This window comes from Cupressus sempervirens, chromosome 1, assembly GCF_028749045.1.
Source record: "Cupressus sempervirens isolate cs-2001-9-10 chromosome 1, ASM2874904v1, whole genome shotgun sequence".
NCBI lineage: Eukaryota > Viridiplantae > Streptophyta > Pinopsida > Cupressales > Cupressaceae > Cupressus > Cupressus sempervirens.
The window spans coordinates 649531905-649549506 of NC_143118.1; the positions used below are offsets into that span (position 1 = coordinate 649531905).

The 17602-nt window shown below is 30.6% G+C and overlaps 1 protein-coding gene across 1 annotated transcript; it reads right to left on the reverse strand.

The window, feature by feature from the left end:
- Positions 1–14841: 14841 nt before the first annotated feature.
- On the reverse strand, positions 14842–16812 carry LOC149579578 (scopoletin glucosyltransferase-like). Its single transcript, XM_089810962.1, has one exon. The coding sequence runs from the start codon at positions 16781–16783 to the stop codon at positions 15239–15241; it is 1545 nt and encodes a 514-aa protein (XP_089667088.1). The 5' UTR covers positions 16784–16812; the 3' UTR covers positions 14842–15238.
- Positions 16813–17602: the final 790 nt, after the last annotated feature.

Genomic DNA, 17602 nt, shown 5'->3' on the forward strand with positions numbered 1-17602 from the left:
CAAAACATCATGAAAACCTCGAAGGGTGAGAATTTCATAATCCAAATGAGAAAAGTTTCAAAAAAGTAGGAAATTTGGAATTTTTTTATTTTTTTCATAAAACTTGGAAAAATAAAATGTTGTGAAGAGTGAAAGTTCAATTTTTTTGGTGGAAACTAATCAAACAATTAGAAAAATCGAAAATTTGAAAAAGAAAAAAAATTGGGAATTCTTTAAGGATTTATAAAAGTTCAATTTAAGGAATTCACATTTGGGAAAATCAAGAAATAATATTTTTAGGAACACAAGCATTTTTTTGGATTTGTATGGAAAATTAAATATTACTTTTTGTTAATATTTAATTTGATATTTTTTGAAAATAATTCAAAAAATGAAATATTGACAGAAATTGAAAGAAATTTCTTTTTTTTGGCATTAAATCATGAAAATTGATTGAATAATAATTTTTAATTAAATAATTTAAAAAAAATCAAAATTTGATGAATTAGGACATAACTTCATGATGAAGTTGAAAGCGTCAAAATGGCAATGTTTGTAAAACAAGGAGAAAACTGACAAGTGCCACGAACATGGGAATCTTGGTGGCTAAGTAAAATAGTTACTTAGTATTAGCCTACAACTTTATGTCAGCACACAAAGTTGAAGAGTGAATTAAGAGCAAAAGAGAAATTTAAAGAGTTTGCAAGGAAGATTTTTGAAGAATAATTTGAGATCATTGAGGAGAGATAAAGGGAATTTTCTTGGAATTCATAAGGAGGATTTAGAACTTCATCAGAAAGAATTTTTTTTTGTGAGTTGGAGAAATCTTGAAAAGTGAATTTCGAGGAGAAGAATTTGGAAATCTTGACGAAATTCCAAAATCTTCCTCTTTGGGAGGAATTATTCTTTGTTTCTGTGATTTTCCTATTCTTACGTATGAAGATTTACTATTTTGTAGGAAGGAAGAATGGAATAACCCTAAGGAACAAGACAAACATGAGGATATTTGATAAAGACTGAAAGGAAAGGATTCTACCATGAATCCAAAATCATGTCAAAGTGGGTAGAAATACATGATACAACCTTTAGTGGCCTCGATTTAGAAGAATTCAATAGGCTAATGTTTGGATACAATGACCATCATTGTATGCACCTAGCTACTAGAATCATGAGAAGTGGAATTGTTGTTGCAATTTCATTCCTACATTTCAACATCCAGAGTTAATTATGGAATGTGCCAAACACTATAGTCTCAGGGATAGAACAATCAAGTATTTAAACCAAAACATTCTTGCAGATTTTTCTCCATCATTCATATTTGAAGCATTTTTGATTCCTTCTCACTTGAGAGTGGTGACAAAAACATAGGAGCAAGCACACAAAATCTACATTGTTGGAATTTAGTTATGTGAAGAAATAATTAACAAGAGATGGTTGAAAAAGAATAGATCACATCATTTCAAGATTCCTAAGGAAGTAGTATGGTTTGACTTGTAGTAGCAGTATAGCGACATGATCATGATGCTTAGTCACATTTCTGGCATACCTCATTCCTATAGATTTGAATCTTAGATGTAGTATTTTGTTGAGTAGGTGACAGAAGAAGGTGATATGATAGATTGGGTTGGGCTCATAAGTGACAACCTAAATGAAGAATTGATAAATCTAGAGCACACAATAAAATTCTACATGAGATCTTACATTATCTATATGCTAGTACGCAAGATAAGTTATGATGGGTTGAGATGCAAAGGACTTATTAGGAGCGGAACCCATAGTTGCATTTATATTCTAGGGATGATTATGTAAGGGTTAATGATGTCTTTTCCATGTGCTTAGTGATGACCCTACAAAATAAGTTCCATATGAGATTCTAAACTGGCACAATAGAGTTGGTGGAGAAATATGACACTTGGTTCATCCAATTTCCCACCTTTTCATAGATTCGAGTTCAAGAATTTTCTATGGAGCCATACAAACTTCCAAGGTACCCAATAGATAAGATGGTTTTGTTTCAACTCACCTAAAAACTCACAATTTATGACAAGATTCAAAAGGGGAAGAAGAAGTTGGGATTGCAGTTGCCAACTTCCATTGAAGAAGGAAAAATCATGACATGCCCATATTTGAAGGAAGGTGAGAGACCATTAGATGAACTTTGCTTCTTTTTTATCCCTTTTTTAATATCACATCAGTGGCAAGATCAAAGAATCAACATAAATTTCACCTTGAGTATTTTTGGGAAAATGTTTCAAATGAGCATGAGATTAGAAAGAAGATGCATTTAATATTTCCATAGAGTATTATGAGAGAATGCAATGTATTCTAGGTTCTTGATCAAACAGAGGAGGATCCAAATGTGATACACAAAGGATTCAATCCAAAGTGTACAATTCATCCATATGATTGGCAAAAGAAGTCACAAATTTGGATGCTCTTTCAAAGACTATATTGGATTTTACAAAGTGGTGGATTGAGTGTAAGCTTGAAAAGCTAGTTGCACCAAAAAATGGTTTCACATATTGATTATTTTTTCATTAACCACTTACAGATGAGTGACCAATAAAAATATCTAAAGGGAGTATCAAAGAAAGAGAAACTTCATCAGAAGATGTAGGAACCAAGAAGGGGAAAAAAGATAGCTCAAGAATAACATCCCAGGAGTGGGAAAAATGTCCAAGATTCTCAACAAAAGAAGCATAAATTTGGAAATGCTCACTCTTCTCTGAGTCACACTTTTAGTGTTCAAGAGATAGAAACATTTGAAAGGCAGGAAGTAGATACAAGCATAAAGAGATTTGAGCTGGATGAAAATTTGGCTAGACACGTACATGATAGACTGAGTATAAATGTCCATGAGAAATTTGTACAAAGAAGAAGAAGAGATCAAGATAGATCTACAAAGGAATGTCTCATTGCAATCCTAGAGTGAGAAATGATGGTGGGTTCAGGTTGGTCTAGAAGAGGACAAGGCTTCTATAGCAAAGATACAAATTCCATCTGTTGAAGTTATAGCTCATGAAGTGTTATGGATAGTCCATGAGGGGAAGATGACATCAAACTTCAATTGGTCCAAATGAAAGAACAATTGGTGGTCCTAGGGGATCAGAGTATACCCATTCTAGATTGGTTGAAACAATGAATTTAGAAGAGTAAACAAAAGGATGTTGTTTCGAAAATTGAATTACAAGAAATTTTGGACTGAGAAAACCTATTATAAGAGAAAGGGAAAGAAAAAAGATTCACTAAGGTTGTTAGAGAAGGATCCAGGTCATGAATTTGGCAGATTGAAACTCCTATAGTTGACAAGAGTAAGAATCAAAATTTTCCAAATGAGTACCATGTCACGGAAATAAATATTGGTCGTGCCTCCTAGGTGAGAATCTTAGAAGAATTTGATGAATCTACCTAGGCTTTGAAAGATAGACTCAAGAAGCTGGAAGAAGGATACCAAAAATGAAAAAGAGAAATCAAAGCCTTGCATCAGTACATCAACAAATTTCCTCATCTAGTAAGAGAGGAAGGTCTATCATTTGTCCCTCCAATTAGTGCTTTAGCCTAAGTAGTAGATTATATTGATAGGCTCAAGAAGACCACTCAAGGTGTGAAGGTTTGGGTTAAAGGAATTCAAGAAGAATCATACAAACATGTATAAGAATTGGTGTAAGCGCATACTAGAGAATTAGCTATACTCTCTAGGATCCAGTGCATGGACGAATCATGGGAAGATAAGAAAATTTACCAAGATGAAATGATTTCCAACATAATCTGATGGAGACCCCAAAGAAAGCATTGATCGATGGTCAAGTTATCAGTGAAGGGGACATCTACAATTTTCTTTGATGGTACAATGCAATGATTGCAACTAAAGAAATGTTTGAGAGAATCACCAAGGAATCCACTCGATGGAAAAAGGTGGTTGACAACATCAGGTAGGGGGTGTCCAACACAATTTAACCCTTGTTATCATAGAGATTGGTAGAGAATGAAATGAGAAAAAATAATTTAAAAGTGAAGTTTGAGGAGTTCTTTTAGTTGAAATTTTTTTGAAAGAGATGATTTTGAGAACTTTTCCATCTTCTCAAATACCATGCACACTACTTAGGACTTGCTACCAGATTGGGAGGAAAATTTAGGAAAGGTGGAAAGAGCTGTTGTAGTTTTGGAATTCAAGAAAGAGTCGACACCAAGCATCAATATAGAAGAGTTGGAGATGGTGTTGGATTGATTCCATGTGTTCAAGTGGGAGAATCAAGGATAGATGCATTTAATATATAGTGGGTGTCCTACATGGTCATTTATTGCACCCTCCTCCTTTCCCAAATGTGCATGTATAGTGAGTATTTATTACCCCCCATAGTAATGGATTCCTTATTGTATTAATGTAGATTCCTTTTCTTTGCCCTAGACCTAATTAGGGCTGATGTGGTATGATCTAGGCCATCAAATATTTTGATCATTTGGTCAATCTATTGTAATTGAGGACCTATATAAAGGCCTTACTTCTCATTAGTAAAGGGATGATTTTATGAGATTGTTTATGTGAGCTACTGAGATAATATTGTTTTCATTGAAGCTTACTGAATACTTGACGTGTCTTGGTGCTTTTTTTCTCTCTTAAATTCCCTCACTTAGATTTATTTTAGTTTAGTTAAAGTGTTGTGATTGTTATGGAAAATGTGATGGTGCATTGATAACAAATGAATAATGTATTGATGATGTATTGATAACAAATGACTTATAGGTTAATGCGACATGTTTAGAGCATTTACACCAAAGATAATCTAGACCTTATCAATCCTCAATATTTAGAGTGGTTTTCTCTAAAGGACTTACAAATATTTAACTAAATGTCACCATACAATGGATGTACAAATAAGACTATTAAGTCCACTTACTTAAGATATTTTTTGCTACAATGGTTATATAGTAATAGTGAAATGATATGAGAATAATGCAACTATCTTTTTTTTTAAGATCTCTATTTCACTCATTCTTTCACCTTTGTTCATAATCTTTCTTCCTTTTGGCCGATCTACCCACACACACAATAACTTTGCACTTCACTTGCTAGATCTCACAATCCTACTCTTCTCGATTATCCCTTGGCTATTAATCCACAACTTCATCTTCATCAGAAACAATGAATATCTCGTGCATCCCTTAAATAGAAAACTTATTTCCACTTCTATAGATTCTTCTATGTATTGTCACTTAATCACAATCGTCTGATCTTCATCCAACTTAGATTAATTGAATCTAGACACTCTGGTATCACACCTTTACCTTGAACTTTGTGCTTCATTTCAAATCATTAAATCTCCCTCATCAAATCTTCTTTGAATCTCTCTAGCCATAGATCTCATAACTAACTTCATACTTACCTTCAAAACTTCTTGACCAATTCATATTGTCAACAAATGTTGGCCTTCAATTGAATCTACTAGAAATTGTTCTTCCTTTCCTTGCTCTATTAACACTATAGTTTTCTTTGACAATACTAAGCTTGGCTAACAGTACTCTTTGTTGATTAATACTATGCATTTTTTACTTCTTTGTCATGTGCTCAATGACAACTGTAGAATCTCAATGGCCATTGAATTCTCCATTCACCAACCAAATTGTCTAACTCAATGCAACTTGATATTTATTTATCTTCCTACTTCACAACTTTATAATTTTCTTATACAAGATCTCAAAATTTAATCAAATCATGTAAAATAATCAAACCAACATTATACTATCAAAGTCTAACTCATCAAGTTCCCATTGAAATCCATACGCATATCAACACTTTCTTCATCGTTATACTTTTTTCAAATCCTCTTCATCAATCAAATGATATGTCAATCTATTGAATTAACATAATGTCTAACCAATTAAGGTTTGACATCAATGACAACATAAAAATTGATATGAATATTTCACACATATATTATCAACATTATTAGTTGGGGATAACAATATCATGGTCTCTTAATTCATCCTGGGGCCCATGAGCTACACCAAAAAATAACTGAGAGTATTCTTCACCACAACTGGGTACTCATACTTATGGGATTCTCTATGCAATATGCATGAACTTTGGCTTGGTAGGATATACACATTTATATTAGGAATATGATTCTTAGGATTGTAAGTATACTTAGGATATTCCTTCTCCCTTGATTATGATCTAGTTTACATTGGTTGAGCAAGGAATCATATAGAATTTCTCTTTTATTTGAAAAGGTTAAGTATCAAGGTGAATTTAATATTGCTACTATGGTTATTTGGCTTTAGAAAAATCTCATTTTTTTGACGTTTCTTTTTAAAAGTCCACAATTATGTTTTGTGACAACCAAAGTTCCATAAACACTTCTCAAAATATAGCCTATCACTTTTTAAATTTTGGTTATTAGTAAAATTTGTACTATGTAGAGATATGTTAGGAATTCATATAAAATATAATTGATTAAGAGAGATTGTTAAAAAAATTACCTAATAATTGAATTAAAAATGTGGTGTGCATGTGTCAATAAAGGGCGCTACTCTTATTTTTTTAGTCACCAAGTCTCTATGATTATTGGAAAACTCTAATAAACTATCTCTATATATAGCAATTTTAGAGGGATTTTAGCTGAGTTTGGTAAAGATAAATATGTAATCTAAGTGATTAATATGAGGAGGAAGTTTTTCTCCATCATGTTCCAATATGTGTAGGATCATAGTCAATCAAAGTATGCTTAAGTGGCAATGAAAAATCAACAAATCAAGGTTATGTCAACTTGACATGTAATTTTGAACTTTTTATGAACTCTCTATTAAAAAGTTGAGAGAAAATAATCTCTAGGAAATTGGATTTAGTTTCTAAAATACAAGGCCTTATCTAAAAAAAATGATTGGTAAAAAAATTGAATTTTAATGCAATAGTACAAAAATTTTAGGACAAAAATAAGAAGTAGACATATGCCTGACCACCTTAATCAAAAGTAAATGATAATTTTTAAAATAAGATTCTAGATACAAGAAGTAGACTCATGCTCTAATGTGATGCATATCTTTGGGTATTTTTATTCTAAATAATTAATTAATTATGAATTTTTTACTATAGTATTTTTGGAATAAGAAAGCTCTCATGTCTAACCACCTTTTAAAACTAATTCAAAAATTTGCAAAAAATAGTTTTAAAAAGAAGAAAACTTATAGTAGAAGAAGCATAGAATGTGATGCATCTTTTGGATTTTAAAAATGTTATACCATTTGAAAGTTATTATTTTTTTCAATCAGTGTGTCAATCAACACTTTATACGTAACTCCATTAGAAAATAAGTAATAATTAATTACTAAACTTGTAATTTGACAGACATTACATTTAGAGAAGGCTAAGAACATTCTTAAGAAACCCTTTTCGTTTCATCATATTTGGGTGAGAAAAAGTCATCAAATACATGTTTGAAGTAAAAAACACACAAGTACAGACCAAAAACACTTTTTAAACACGTTTTTGAGATGTTCTTAAAGTTGACCATGTAGGGTTGGTATCCAAAGATATACTATGCCTTATAACAATATTAAGTTTTTTGTTTGGTATCAGGATGGGTGGGAAAAAACTTGGAATAGATTTTGAAATGCTTTGAGGCATTTTAGAACTACACATTTTCTAGATTGCCAATTTTTGGCACATCATGATCCTACACATACTCGTAAAATAAATGTATTGTTCTTCACTTAATGTACTTGGTCACCATAACATCCATTCCCACATCTAGGTATTAATCCCGTAATTGCATTAAATAATTTATCTCTCGACAATCCTTAGATCTAATTCCATGATTGAATACCTATACCCTTACTAAGATAAATAAAAATAGGAATTATGCATCAAAGAACTAAGTAGGTGTTATGCCTATCAAGTGGACCTTCTTAAGACAATGTTACGATATTAAACTCCTCTATATATTATCTAACTTATTTAAAATTTGTTTAAATAACTTAATCATCTTGGTCCACATTGATTTGACAATTTTCCCGATGAGTAGATTGCCCAATACTCTTATGAAAGCCTAGATCTAGAGACTCATGTCATTCTAATAAATTATTTCTAACAATTAGGAGACCTCCAAATTCACCTTGATTTGTCTAATAATAACTAGACATGTTATATTATCTCTTTCCTTACCAAACTCAATTTATAATATGAATGTCCATGAGCATTTATCTAAGCCAAAATGATCAATGTACTCCATTAGTGGACAAATTCTAAATTAGTATAAAATCCCCAACTACATGATCGGTTCAAACTATAGGGGAAATTTTATGGAATTGTGACTTATATTTTATTGTTATAAGATCATTATTCTTCATTGAATAAATGTACTCAAAATAGTCCATATAAGAATTTCTAAATGCTATATGGACTATATTTGAGTAAGAATGTCATCATTGATCTATGATCTACTAGGACACAATAGTATTTTGTAATCTATGATTGTTGAATACACATCATGGCCAAAAATTACATTAAAAATAATTGTGAGCTATCCAAGTATTGTGATAATCATCCTCAAAGTCTTGAAGATCTTCAATCTAAACCAATAGATAATATTTTAAATCCTATACTACAAAACAACTAAAGCCACGACCTTCAAAATTCCTAGTTCTAGACAGTCCATTTTATTTAGTCTTCGTTAGATCAAGATATGACAATGTTCCCTAATGGTCTTATACCAACAAACCCAAATATGCATTAAATATTTATGGCATTAATTTTAAATGACCATCTACCAAAATAAAAAAATTCTTAAAAGACTAAATGCATTGCCATCCTTATTATGATGCATCTTTCTATTCTCATACACAACACCGTCAACATGTAATTGATACATATTCACTCTCAGAGACTTTAAATATAACAGATGTATACAAATATGACACCACAAGTCCCTTATATCCATGCAACCTACAACACAGATTACATGATTACTTCCATAGAATAAAAGAAAAAATAATTGTTAACGATAAAATCAAATCAAATGATTGATAAATTAAGATATTAAAATACATCCCAAATTCCAAATGATTTTTATAAAAAATAGTCAAATAAATTTGTAAAATAATTCAAAAAATTAAAAAACACTTTACTTCTATATGTAATAATCTTCTTCAAATTACCGATAAAAAAAAAATCTTCTTTAAATTATTTAAAATTAACTTATAATAAAAAATGTTACAAAATTTTCAATTCATTTTCATATCACTTCAATTAATTATCTACCTATACATCTAAATATCAATAAGATAACATATATAAAATATATGTATCATATAATGAGAAAAATAACTAGTATCGATATCTTAAATAAATCTATCTAAAGAAACACCAATAGACATCCACTACAAAATAATTACAATTTAATTTAGTACATTTAAAATTATTTATATTACATTTATCTCCATTTATTTAGTTGTTTACTAATTTAAGCTTTTTATTTTAAGTTCTTAAAAAATGGACTATTTATATCTATAAATATTATAATTTAAATAGATATTTTATGTTCTATTTATTAAATTATTTTAAAAAGTATATTCTATTTATAATAAGATTTAAACTTTTGACATGTAGATGGTTGTCAAATTTAACCTAAAAGAATAAAAGCTAACATTAACACACTCACACCATCTCACTCCCCCATTCTGCTATTGGAGAATGCCTATCAGCATTAATTATAAAATTAAAGAACTCTACAATTTTGACAGTTCAATTTATGATATTACAACTTCTATAAAAACTTTATGCTCCTCTAATTCACTTGCACGAATAAGCCTTATTGACTTTTCTAAATGATGCAACTTGTTAGGTAAGCATCATCTTTCAAAGCTAAGTTTCTAATCTAAATCAATAATTTTTTTTTAAAAAAAATTTATAAATAAAATAAATGTTAGTTTGAATATACCACTACATGATTTTTGAAAAAATCTAGATTCATTTCATATTTATTATTTAAAGAAATATACTAAGTACACACGTACACACACAAATAAATTAGCTTTATTAATTTTAATAAAATACGAGTCTACACACACACACACACACACACACACACACACACACACACAAATAAATACACACACAAATAAATTAGCATTATTAATTTTAATAAAATACGAGTCTATAAGGAGATATGCTTTATATTTACAAATAATATGAAATAATATAAAAAATAAATTTATATTTTAAGTTTTGTTTGGTCGTTATTTTTAAGCTGATAGGCTTATTGTTTGAATTTTGTTTTTTTGCTGGAAATGTTGTAAGACTCGATGAAAATGTTGCAAGACTTTTCAATTTAATGATTTTTTGTCAGTGTAAAAAAACTCATTTTTGAAATTGAAGTTTCCTTTAGCATTGTCAATCTTGTCGAAAAGTTTCTAATTTTTATTTATTCTCCATAAGTTTCTAACTTTTACTCTATTTAACTTATATGATTTACTAATTAACCTATGTTTCTTGTGAAGGCTCAATGTATTTTCTTTCTTATAACTCATTTATGTTATTTTCTCTTTTTGTGCATGTTCATTATTTTTGCTAGTTTGAATTTCTTTAGAACAAATGAAAATGGTAATGCATGCATGACAACAAAAAAGTGTAAACAAAACTAAATCATATTAGTTATATTTTTTCTTTATTTCATGCAACTATAGGTTTGTTTCAATTTCATGCTCAAATCATTTTTGACAGGCTTGATTTGATTTGCAAATTTATCCATCTTTTGCAAATGTCACGTGCTCGTAAACCTGTGTTGTTTATGGAAGATCTTAAAATTGTATTATTTTTATCATCAAATATGTTGACAACAATGATTCATGCTTTTATAAATCTTTAAAAAAAAATCAATTTATATGTCAATTTTTATTTTACATTGGTGATTAACCTATTTATTGCTTTATCTCAAAATGAAAAAATTAAATTATTTTAAATTAGAATTTGAAATGAAAAAAGACAATAGAACACAAAATTTCTAAAAGCATAATTAAAAGATGGCATCTGTATCTAGATTTTATTATTGAATAGAAATGTTATTTATAGGAAGAATATATAAAGATTGTTTGCATATAAATGATATGCATGCAAAACCATCAAATAGTATAGAAATACTTACATTTTTAGAAAAAATATAGAAAGTTTACATTAAGTCTAGATTTTTAGTTTTATAATTTTAAATTTAACTAGATTTATTTTAGAAAATTGAAAATATAATTTTATATAAGTTTAAAATTTGAAATATAAGAAAAATTAAAATATATGTTTTGTACATATTTATATCTATTTTTTAAAATTTAGTAATTATTAAGATAAAAATAAAATGCATGTGAAAAAGAAATGTAGTTTACATATTTTAGAAAGATTTCCTTTATATCTATGTTTTAATTTTATATTTATAGTTTAATTTTATCATTTGATTTATTTTACATAAAAACGATTTAAAAGTTAGAAAAGTTTGTTATATATGTAGAATAATTTCTACTATTTTTTAAATTTTGTGTAGAAATGTTGTTTATTCTACAAAAAATAGAAAGATTATTTTTATATAATTACAATTTGAAATGATATGCACATAAAAAATAAAATAGATTAGAAATAATTCTTACATTTCTAGAAAAATATTGAAAGCTTACATTTAAGTCTACACTTAAGTGTTTTTTGTTTTCAATTTATATGATTCATTTTGAAAAATTAGAAATATAATTTTGCATAATCTTAAATTTGAAATTATTTACAAGAAAGAAGAAAAAGTTAGATATACGTTATACATATTTATTTATATTTTCCAAATTTTTCTTTTAAATTTTTTAGTAATTATTAAGATAAAAATGAAATGCATGCAAAAAAATATTGTTTACATATCTTAAAGATTTTATTTGTATCTAGATTTTACTTTTAAATTTATTGTTTAATTTTATAATTTTATTTTTTTCATTAAAAAAGTTTAAAAATTTAAAATGTTTGCCATATATGTAAATTAATTTATATGTCTTTTTATTTTCATAATTATAACAATTATTTATTTATTTAAAATAAATTAGTTTATTGTAATGCTAACATAATACATAATATAAGCATCTATTTACCTATGTTATAATAATGTATTCTAGGGTCATTATATTCTCACAATACTTAGAACTATCTATTATGTAATCCTAACTATAAACATTATCCCAATTCTAACCTTAATCATTTTTCCAGACCCTTAACTTTAGGCTAAACCCTAATCCAAATTTTAATCATAATGTAACCACAATGTGACCTTAACCATGGCTTAAACCTTAAACATAATGTGAATTCTAACTTAATTCGATTCTGTGTATGGCAAGAAAATGGTATTCACCTACTAAAAATATAAATCCATATATCTTAATAAATTAAGCATTAACCTAAAATTAATATTTATTAAATTATAAGTAGAAATTGAACCCTTACCCTAAAAAAATTGAGTTTTTAGTACCTTCCAAAATCTTCTCCAATAAATTAAACTTTGAGCCTAACTCTAATACTTAGACAAAACTAATTGAATCCTAATCTATTTAAAATCTAAATAAATTAACCTAATCCTACACTATATAATTAATTGTAAGAAATTTTTGTGTACTATAGCCCTAATCCTAAATGATATTAAAAATTTAGATATATTTGAGTCATAATCCTAATTCCAATCTTATCCAACTTGAAACCTAACATCAAACTTAACTCTAACCCTAATTAAATATATTGTTAAATTTAAAACCTAATCCAATTATAATTCTAAATAAAATTAACCATAGTACTTATTCTTTTCCTTTCATTCAATTATAAAAATCACTCCTATCAGCTAGTCGTTACACGTAAATAATGCGCAACTACTAGTTTCTATGGTAATTCAATTTATCTAAGATGATAGAGTAAAATATGTATTTTGTGTGATAATACAATTATAGGTATTATACAAATGTAAATCCTAAAAATTCCAAAGCTCATTTAAAAATGAAAGTAGTGTTATTAATTTTAATAAAATACGAGGTTGTAAGGAGATGAGCTTCATATTCATCGATAATATAAGATGATATAACAAAATATTTTATTTTTCAAGTTTTGTTTGGTCTTTTCCTTTTCCATGTAATTCACTTTGCCTAAGATGATAGAGTAGAATATGTATTTTGTGGGATAGTTACAAATGGATTTCATTTTCATGTGAATATGAAACTACCAAGAGCTCAATAAAAATATAATCAAATAAAAAAACAACACATAATTAACATCACAATGAGCATTCAAAATCCCTTCTACCTACATGACCAATCGAGTTTTGTTTCTATGTATTTTGGCAGGCTAGGCTTGGTAACTAAGCCTAACCAAGGCTAGCCGCATTTTGAAATTTCAAATAACCTGATCGGGTTATTGACATTTTTGGATTTTTTTTTGGTGGTGTCCACTAAATTGTACACCATCTTGGTGCAGACACCCTAGTCATTCACATTTTCCTTTCATTAAACTTAGTTATTTCAATGTTCCATAATGACAATACACAAATCTAATATATAGAATTTTCCACGACAATTAATGATGAATTCCTAATTGAATGTAATGTTACTTGTAATTTTAGTCAAACAACATCAAATGAGAAACCAAATGGTTGCTTGAAACTTATATTTTACTTGTCAAAACAAGTGTTTCTCTCATTGAAATACACAAGCACATTGAGTCGTCACATTTTTGGCAATGAAGCTTCAAATGTAAAGTATAGAAACATGATATAGGCACATCCCTTGTATAGTACACATTCAACCTATAACAATGTGTACCTAATTGAATGTAATGATACTTGTAAGTTTATTCAAACTGCATTGATGGAGAAACCAAATGGTTGCTTGAAACATGTGTTTTTCCTATCAAAATAGGTGTTTCTCTCATTTAAAAAAGTTCTCTTATGGAAACACAGGACGACATTGAGTCATCACATTTTTGGAAAGAAAACTTCAAATGCGACAAATATATGAAAATGATATACATGCACCACTTTGTTTTATATCTATTTGACCTATAATATAGGTTGACATAATTATTCCCATAGATTAAAGCTAAAAAAATTGAACTTATGAATATTATCATATAATTAATAAATAAGATATAAAAATAGATATCAACTCCTAAATGAATTCGTGATGTAGCTAAAGGAAATACCTAGACACTTTAATCATATATGTAGTGATTTGTTTTCAAATTAAATTTAAAGATTAATTCTGAAAATAATTAAAATATTTACAAGGATAAACCTTATCCTCTTCTAGTTCACCTGGGACAAGATCCTGGTCTTATCCCTTTTCAATATTGGAGCCACGCACTGAGCGAGACTTGATCCCTAGTGGACTTTTTAAGAATCTTTCAACTCCACCAATAGACCAAAGGTCCATTGACTAGGTACAAAATTTTGAATATACCAATATGACAATTTTTTAAAATATGAATTCATATTAAATTCATCAATAACATAATATAAAAAATATACAACGTATGTAAATTCTAAATATTCTCAAGCTCATTTGAATGAAACAAAGCACATTTGTTTCCAGGGAGACAATAAGAATAGGAATTTGTTTTTAATTTTCAATTTGATGCACCAAATTGAGAATTGAGAATTGAAATTTGTTTTTAATTCTCTGTCAGTATGCCAAATAGGAATTCATATTCCTTTCTTAGCCCCAAAATGAAAATTTATCAACCCACTAAAAAAGTTTTTATTAGAATGACAATTCCAATTTTCATTTTAACTGTCAGGTCCATCTAGTGAGAGACTTGTTCCTATGTTCCTGTTGCATTAAAGGGCAAAAAATCAGAACTAAGCAAATGGATAATCTGAAACGATATGAAAAATCAATTTATATATCAAATTCTGTTTGCTCATCGCCTATTCCATGGAATTCACTCTGCACAAGATGACAATAAAGAAAACACCAACAAACCGGACAGAGACATAATGTCGACTCAGAATTGCAAGGCACCATCAAAACCATCTATACACTCTTAAACATGAGAAATAAGCTGCACTGCAAAACTTGTTTACCAACGGGAAAAACCTGCAAGAAAGAACTCCACCAAGCAAGCATTGGGAGATTTCAACTCTCGCATCAAATACTAGGCGAACGGGAATTATTTCCTTAATGAAATCTACGACTCACACCCTGCCGCGCCTTATTCCACGACTCTTGACAAAATGAGTGGCATGAAAAGACACAAGAATAAATCTTTTTACGTAGTTTCAGATACACCGAGCTTAAGAAACTCGGTATGAAAACCATCTTGTATCTGCACTTTGGAAGAATATCCTGCACATACAACAGCCATTCTCGCAATATGCAGCCTATGAATCTCGCTTAGAAAATCTTGTAAATTTGTATGAGAAGCTCCTCCACATGCAACACTTTTTCTTGCCATCTCCTTCAATTTTGCCGCTTCTCTCCTCATCTTTTCCCCGTCCTTTTCAGTCAAGACGAGCCTTACAACATTCTTCACTCTTTCCTTCTCCGGAATCCCAATTGAATGCTCGCACACTTGGACTCCAATGCCCAATTTGATGGCTAACTTAGAATTAAAATGCTGATCTGCATTCATGGGCCACATAATCAATGGAACTCCCAAAGTGACACTTTCAAGCATCGAATTCCACCCACAGTGGCTCATAAAGGCGCCCACAGAAGGGTGAGAGAGAAGAAGCAGCTGCGGCACCCAGCCCCATGTGACCAGCCCCGTATTTCTTGTCCGCTCTTGGAATCCCTCTGGAAGATACTCGCTTGCCATGACATTGTAGGTCATGGGTTCGAACCTCGGGCAGATCTTGATTGCCCAAACGAAAGCCTGCCCGCTTGCTTCCAAACCGCTGGCAAGGGCCTTACATTGCTCTTGAGAAAGGTAAGCCTGGCTTCCAAACGATATATACACAACCGAACTCGGGCTCTGAGAATCCAACCATTTGAGCAGCTCTTCCTCACTAATGTCCGCCATTTTTCCTCTGGCAGTTATATCCTTCGGTGGGAAAACAGGGCCAATGGACCAGACCTTTTTCCCCTTCACATTTCTCCAGTGTTGCAGATGCTCTGCCTCCAGCTGCTCCACAGTATTTACCACCATTCCGTAGCTTTGAACAACAGACTGCAGCCCATTCATGTACTCCATTCTCAAAGGGTCGAATAAAAATGGGTCGATCTCATTTTTATGCAATCTCAGAGCGCTGGGCAAACCAAGCCTCAGAACAATATTTTCTCCTTCCATTTCCACCGCATTTCGCGACGCTGAAAGCCATGCAGAGTGAAACACGCTCAGTCCAAATGCGCCGTACGTGCTGAACACCACCCTCGGGATATTTCGTTCCTCTGGCACCGTCCATTTCCATTTCAAGAGCACGTCGTGCAAAATGCAAACAGGAGGTCCGGTTTCGTCTCGGCCTTCTTTTTCAAACTGGGTGAGAAGCCAGCGGTTAAACGAGTGCTCTAGTTTGAAGGCGAGCTGAAAAACGAGGGCGAATTGATCAGGGGGAACTTGATCGAAGCTTTCTAATCCCTCGGCTAAGCCTTCTACTTTTGGCGTAGGAAGAACGACGAGGCGAATGCCTAGGGATGAGGAAATGGCGTTGGACATTTGTTGTTGCAGACGGGGAACATTGGCGGGGGTGGTGACATAGCTGACAGTGAGGCCATGGGAGGCGAGGAGCCTCGCAAAGTCCAGCAGAGGAATTGCGTGACCCAGTGCTGGGAATGGCACCGCTACAACGTGAGGCTTTCCGTAACCGTTCATCATTGTGAGAAGAATTGGCAGGGAAGTTGTGGAAATTGGTGTTATTTAAAGTGTTTTTTTCGGAGGACAGGAAAGTTAAATTTGGAGACACCAAACCTTGAATGGCTAGAACAGAAACGCACCCAAATCTACGAGCTTCGTATGTTTGTTTGACGCCCAACATAATAAACTTTTTAAAAAGGTCCATTTTTAATAATCTGGCCTTCGCTCGGGTGTTGCTCACATAGACAGGCCCCATTCACTTCTTGTCCCATGTTCAATTTTTGTTTATTAAATTTTTCAATTTGTTATATTTCCAGTAAATTAAAATTTTCAATTTCAATTAGAAGAGTTGTACAATATAATTAATATCTCTAGTGCAACGTTACCTTGATATAAGTGTATAAGGGAGACAATTTAGTAGTCATTGAGGCTAATTTTGTGTACACGGACCAATTTTCTTCGTGTAGGTAAGTTAAAGCTAAGGTTTTGGCTTTTGGGTATTCAAAGATCTTTCTAGAGGTTGTTGAGCACAAAGTGGTAAAAAAGTGGTATTTTGAAAGTGCTTTTTGAATCATTCTCTCACAAATGTCAGTACCTATTGCCAAACGTCCTAATAAAGATAATAAATGATCCACTAAATTAATACATGCACGATCAGCTATTAGTATCTTGTTTTCATTTTTGTTGCTCTTTTATTAGTAGTAATCCGAGGAAAACATGACAAAAAGGTCATGATTATTAAATTCCCTAACAAATCTCTTGTTTGAGTATTTGTAAGAAAAATTATTAGAAGAATATATATTAAGTTATTTAGATAGTCGTAATACATATTTATTGAAA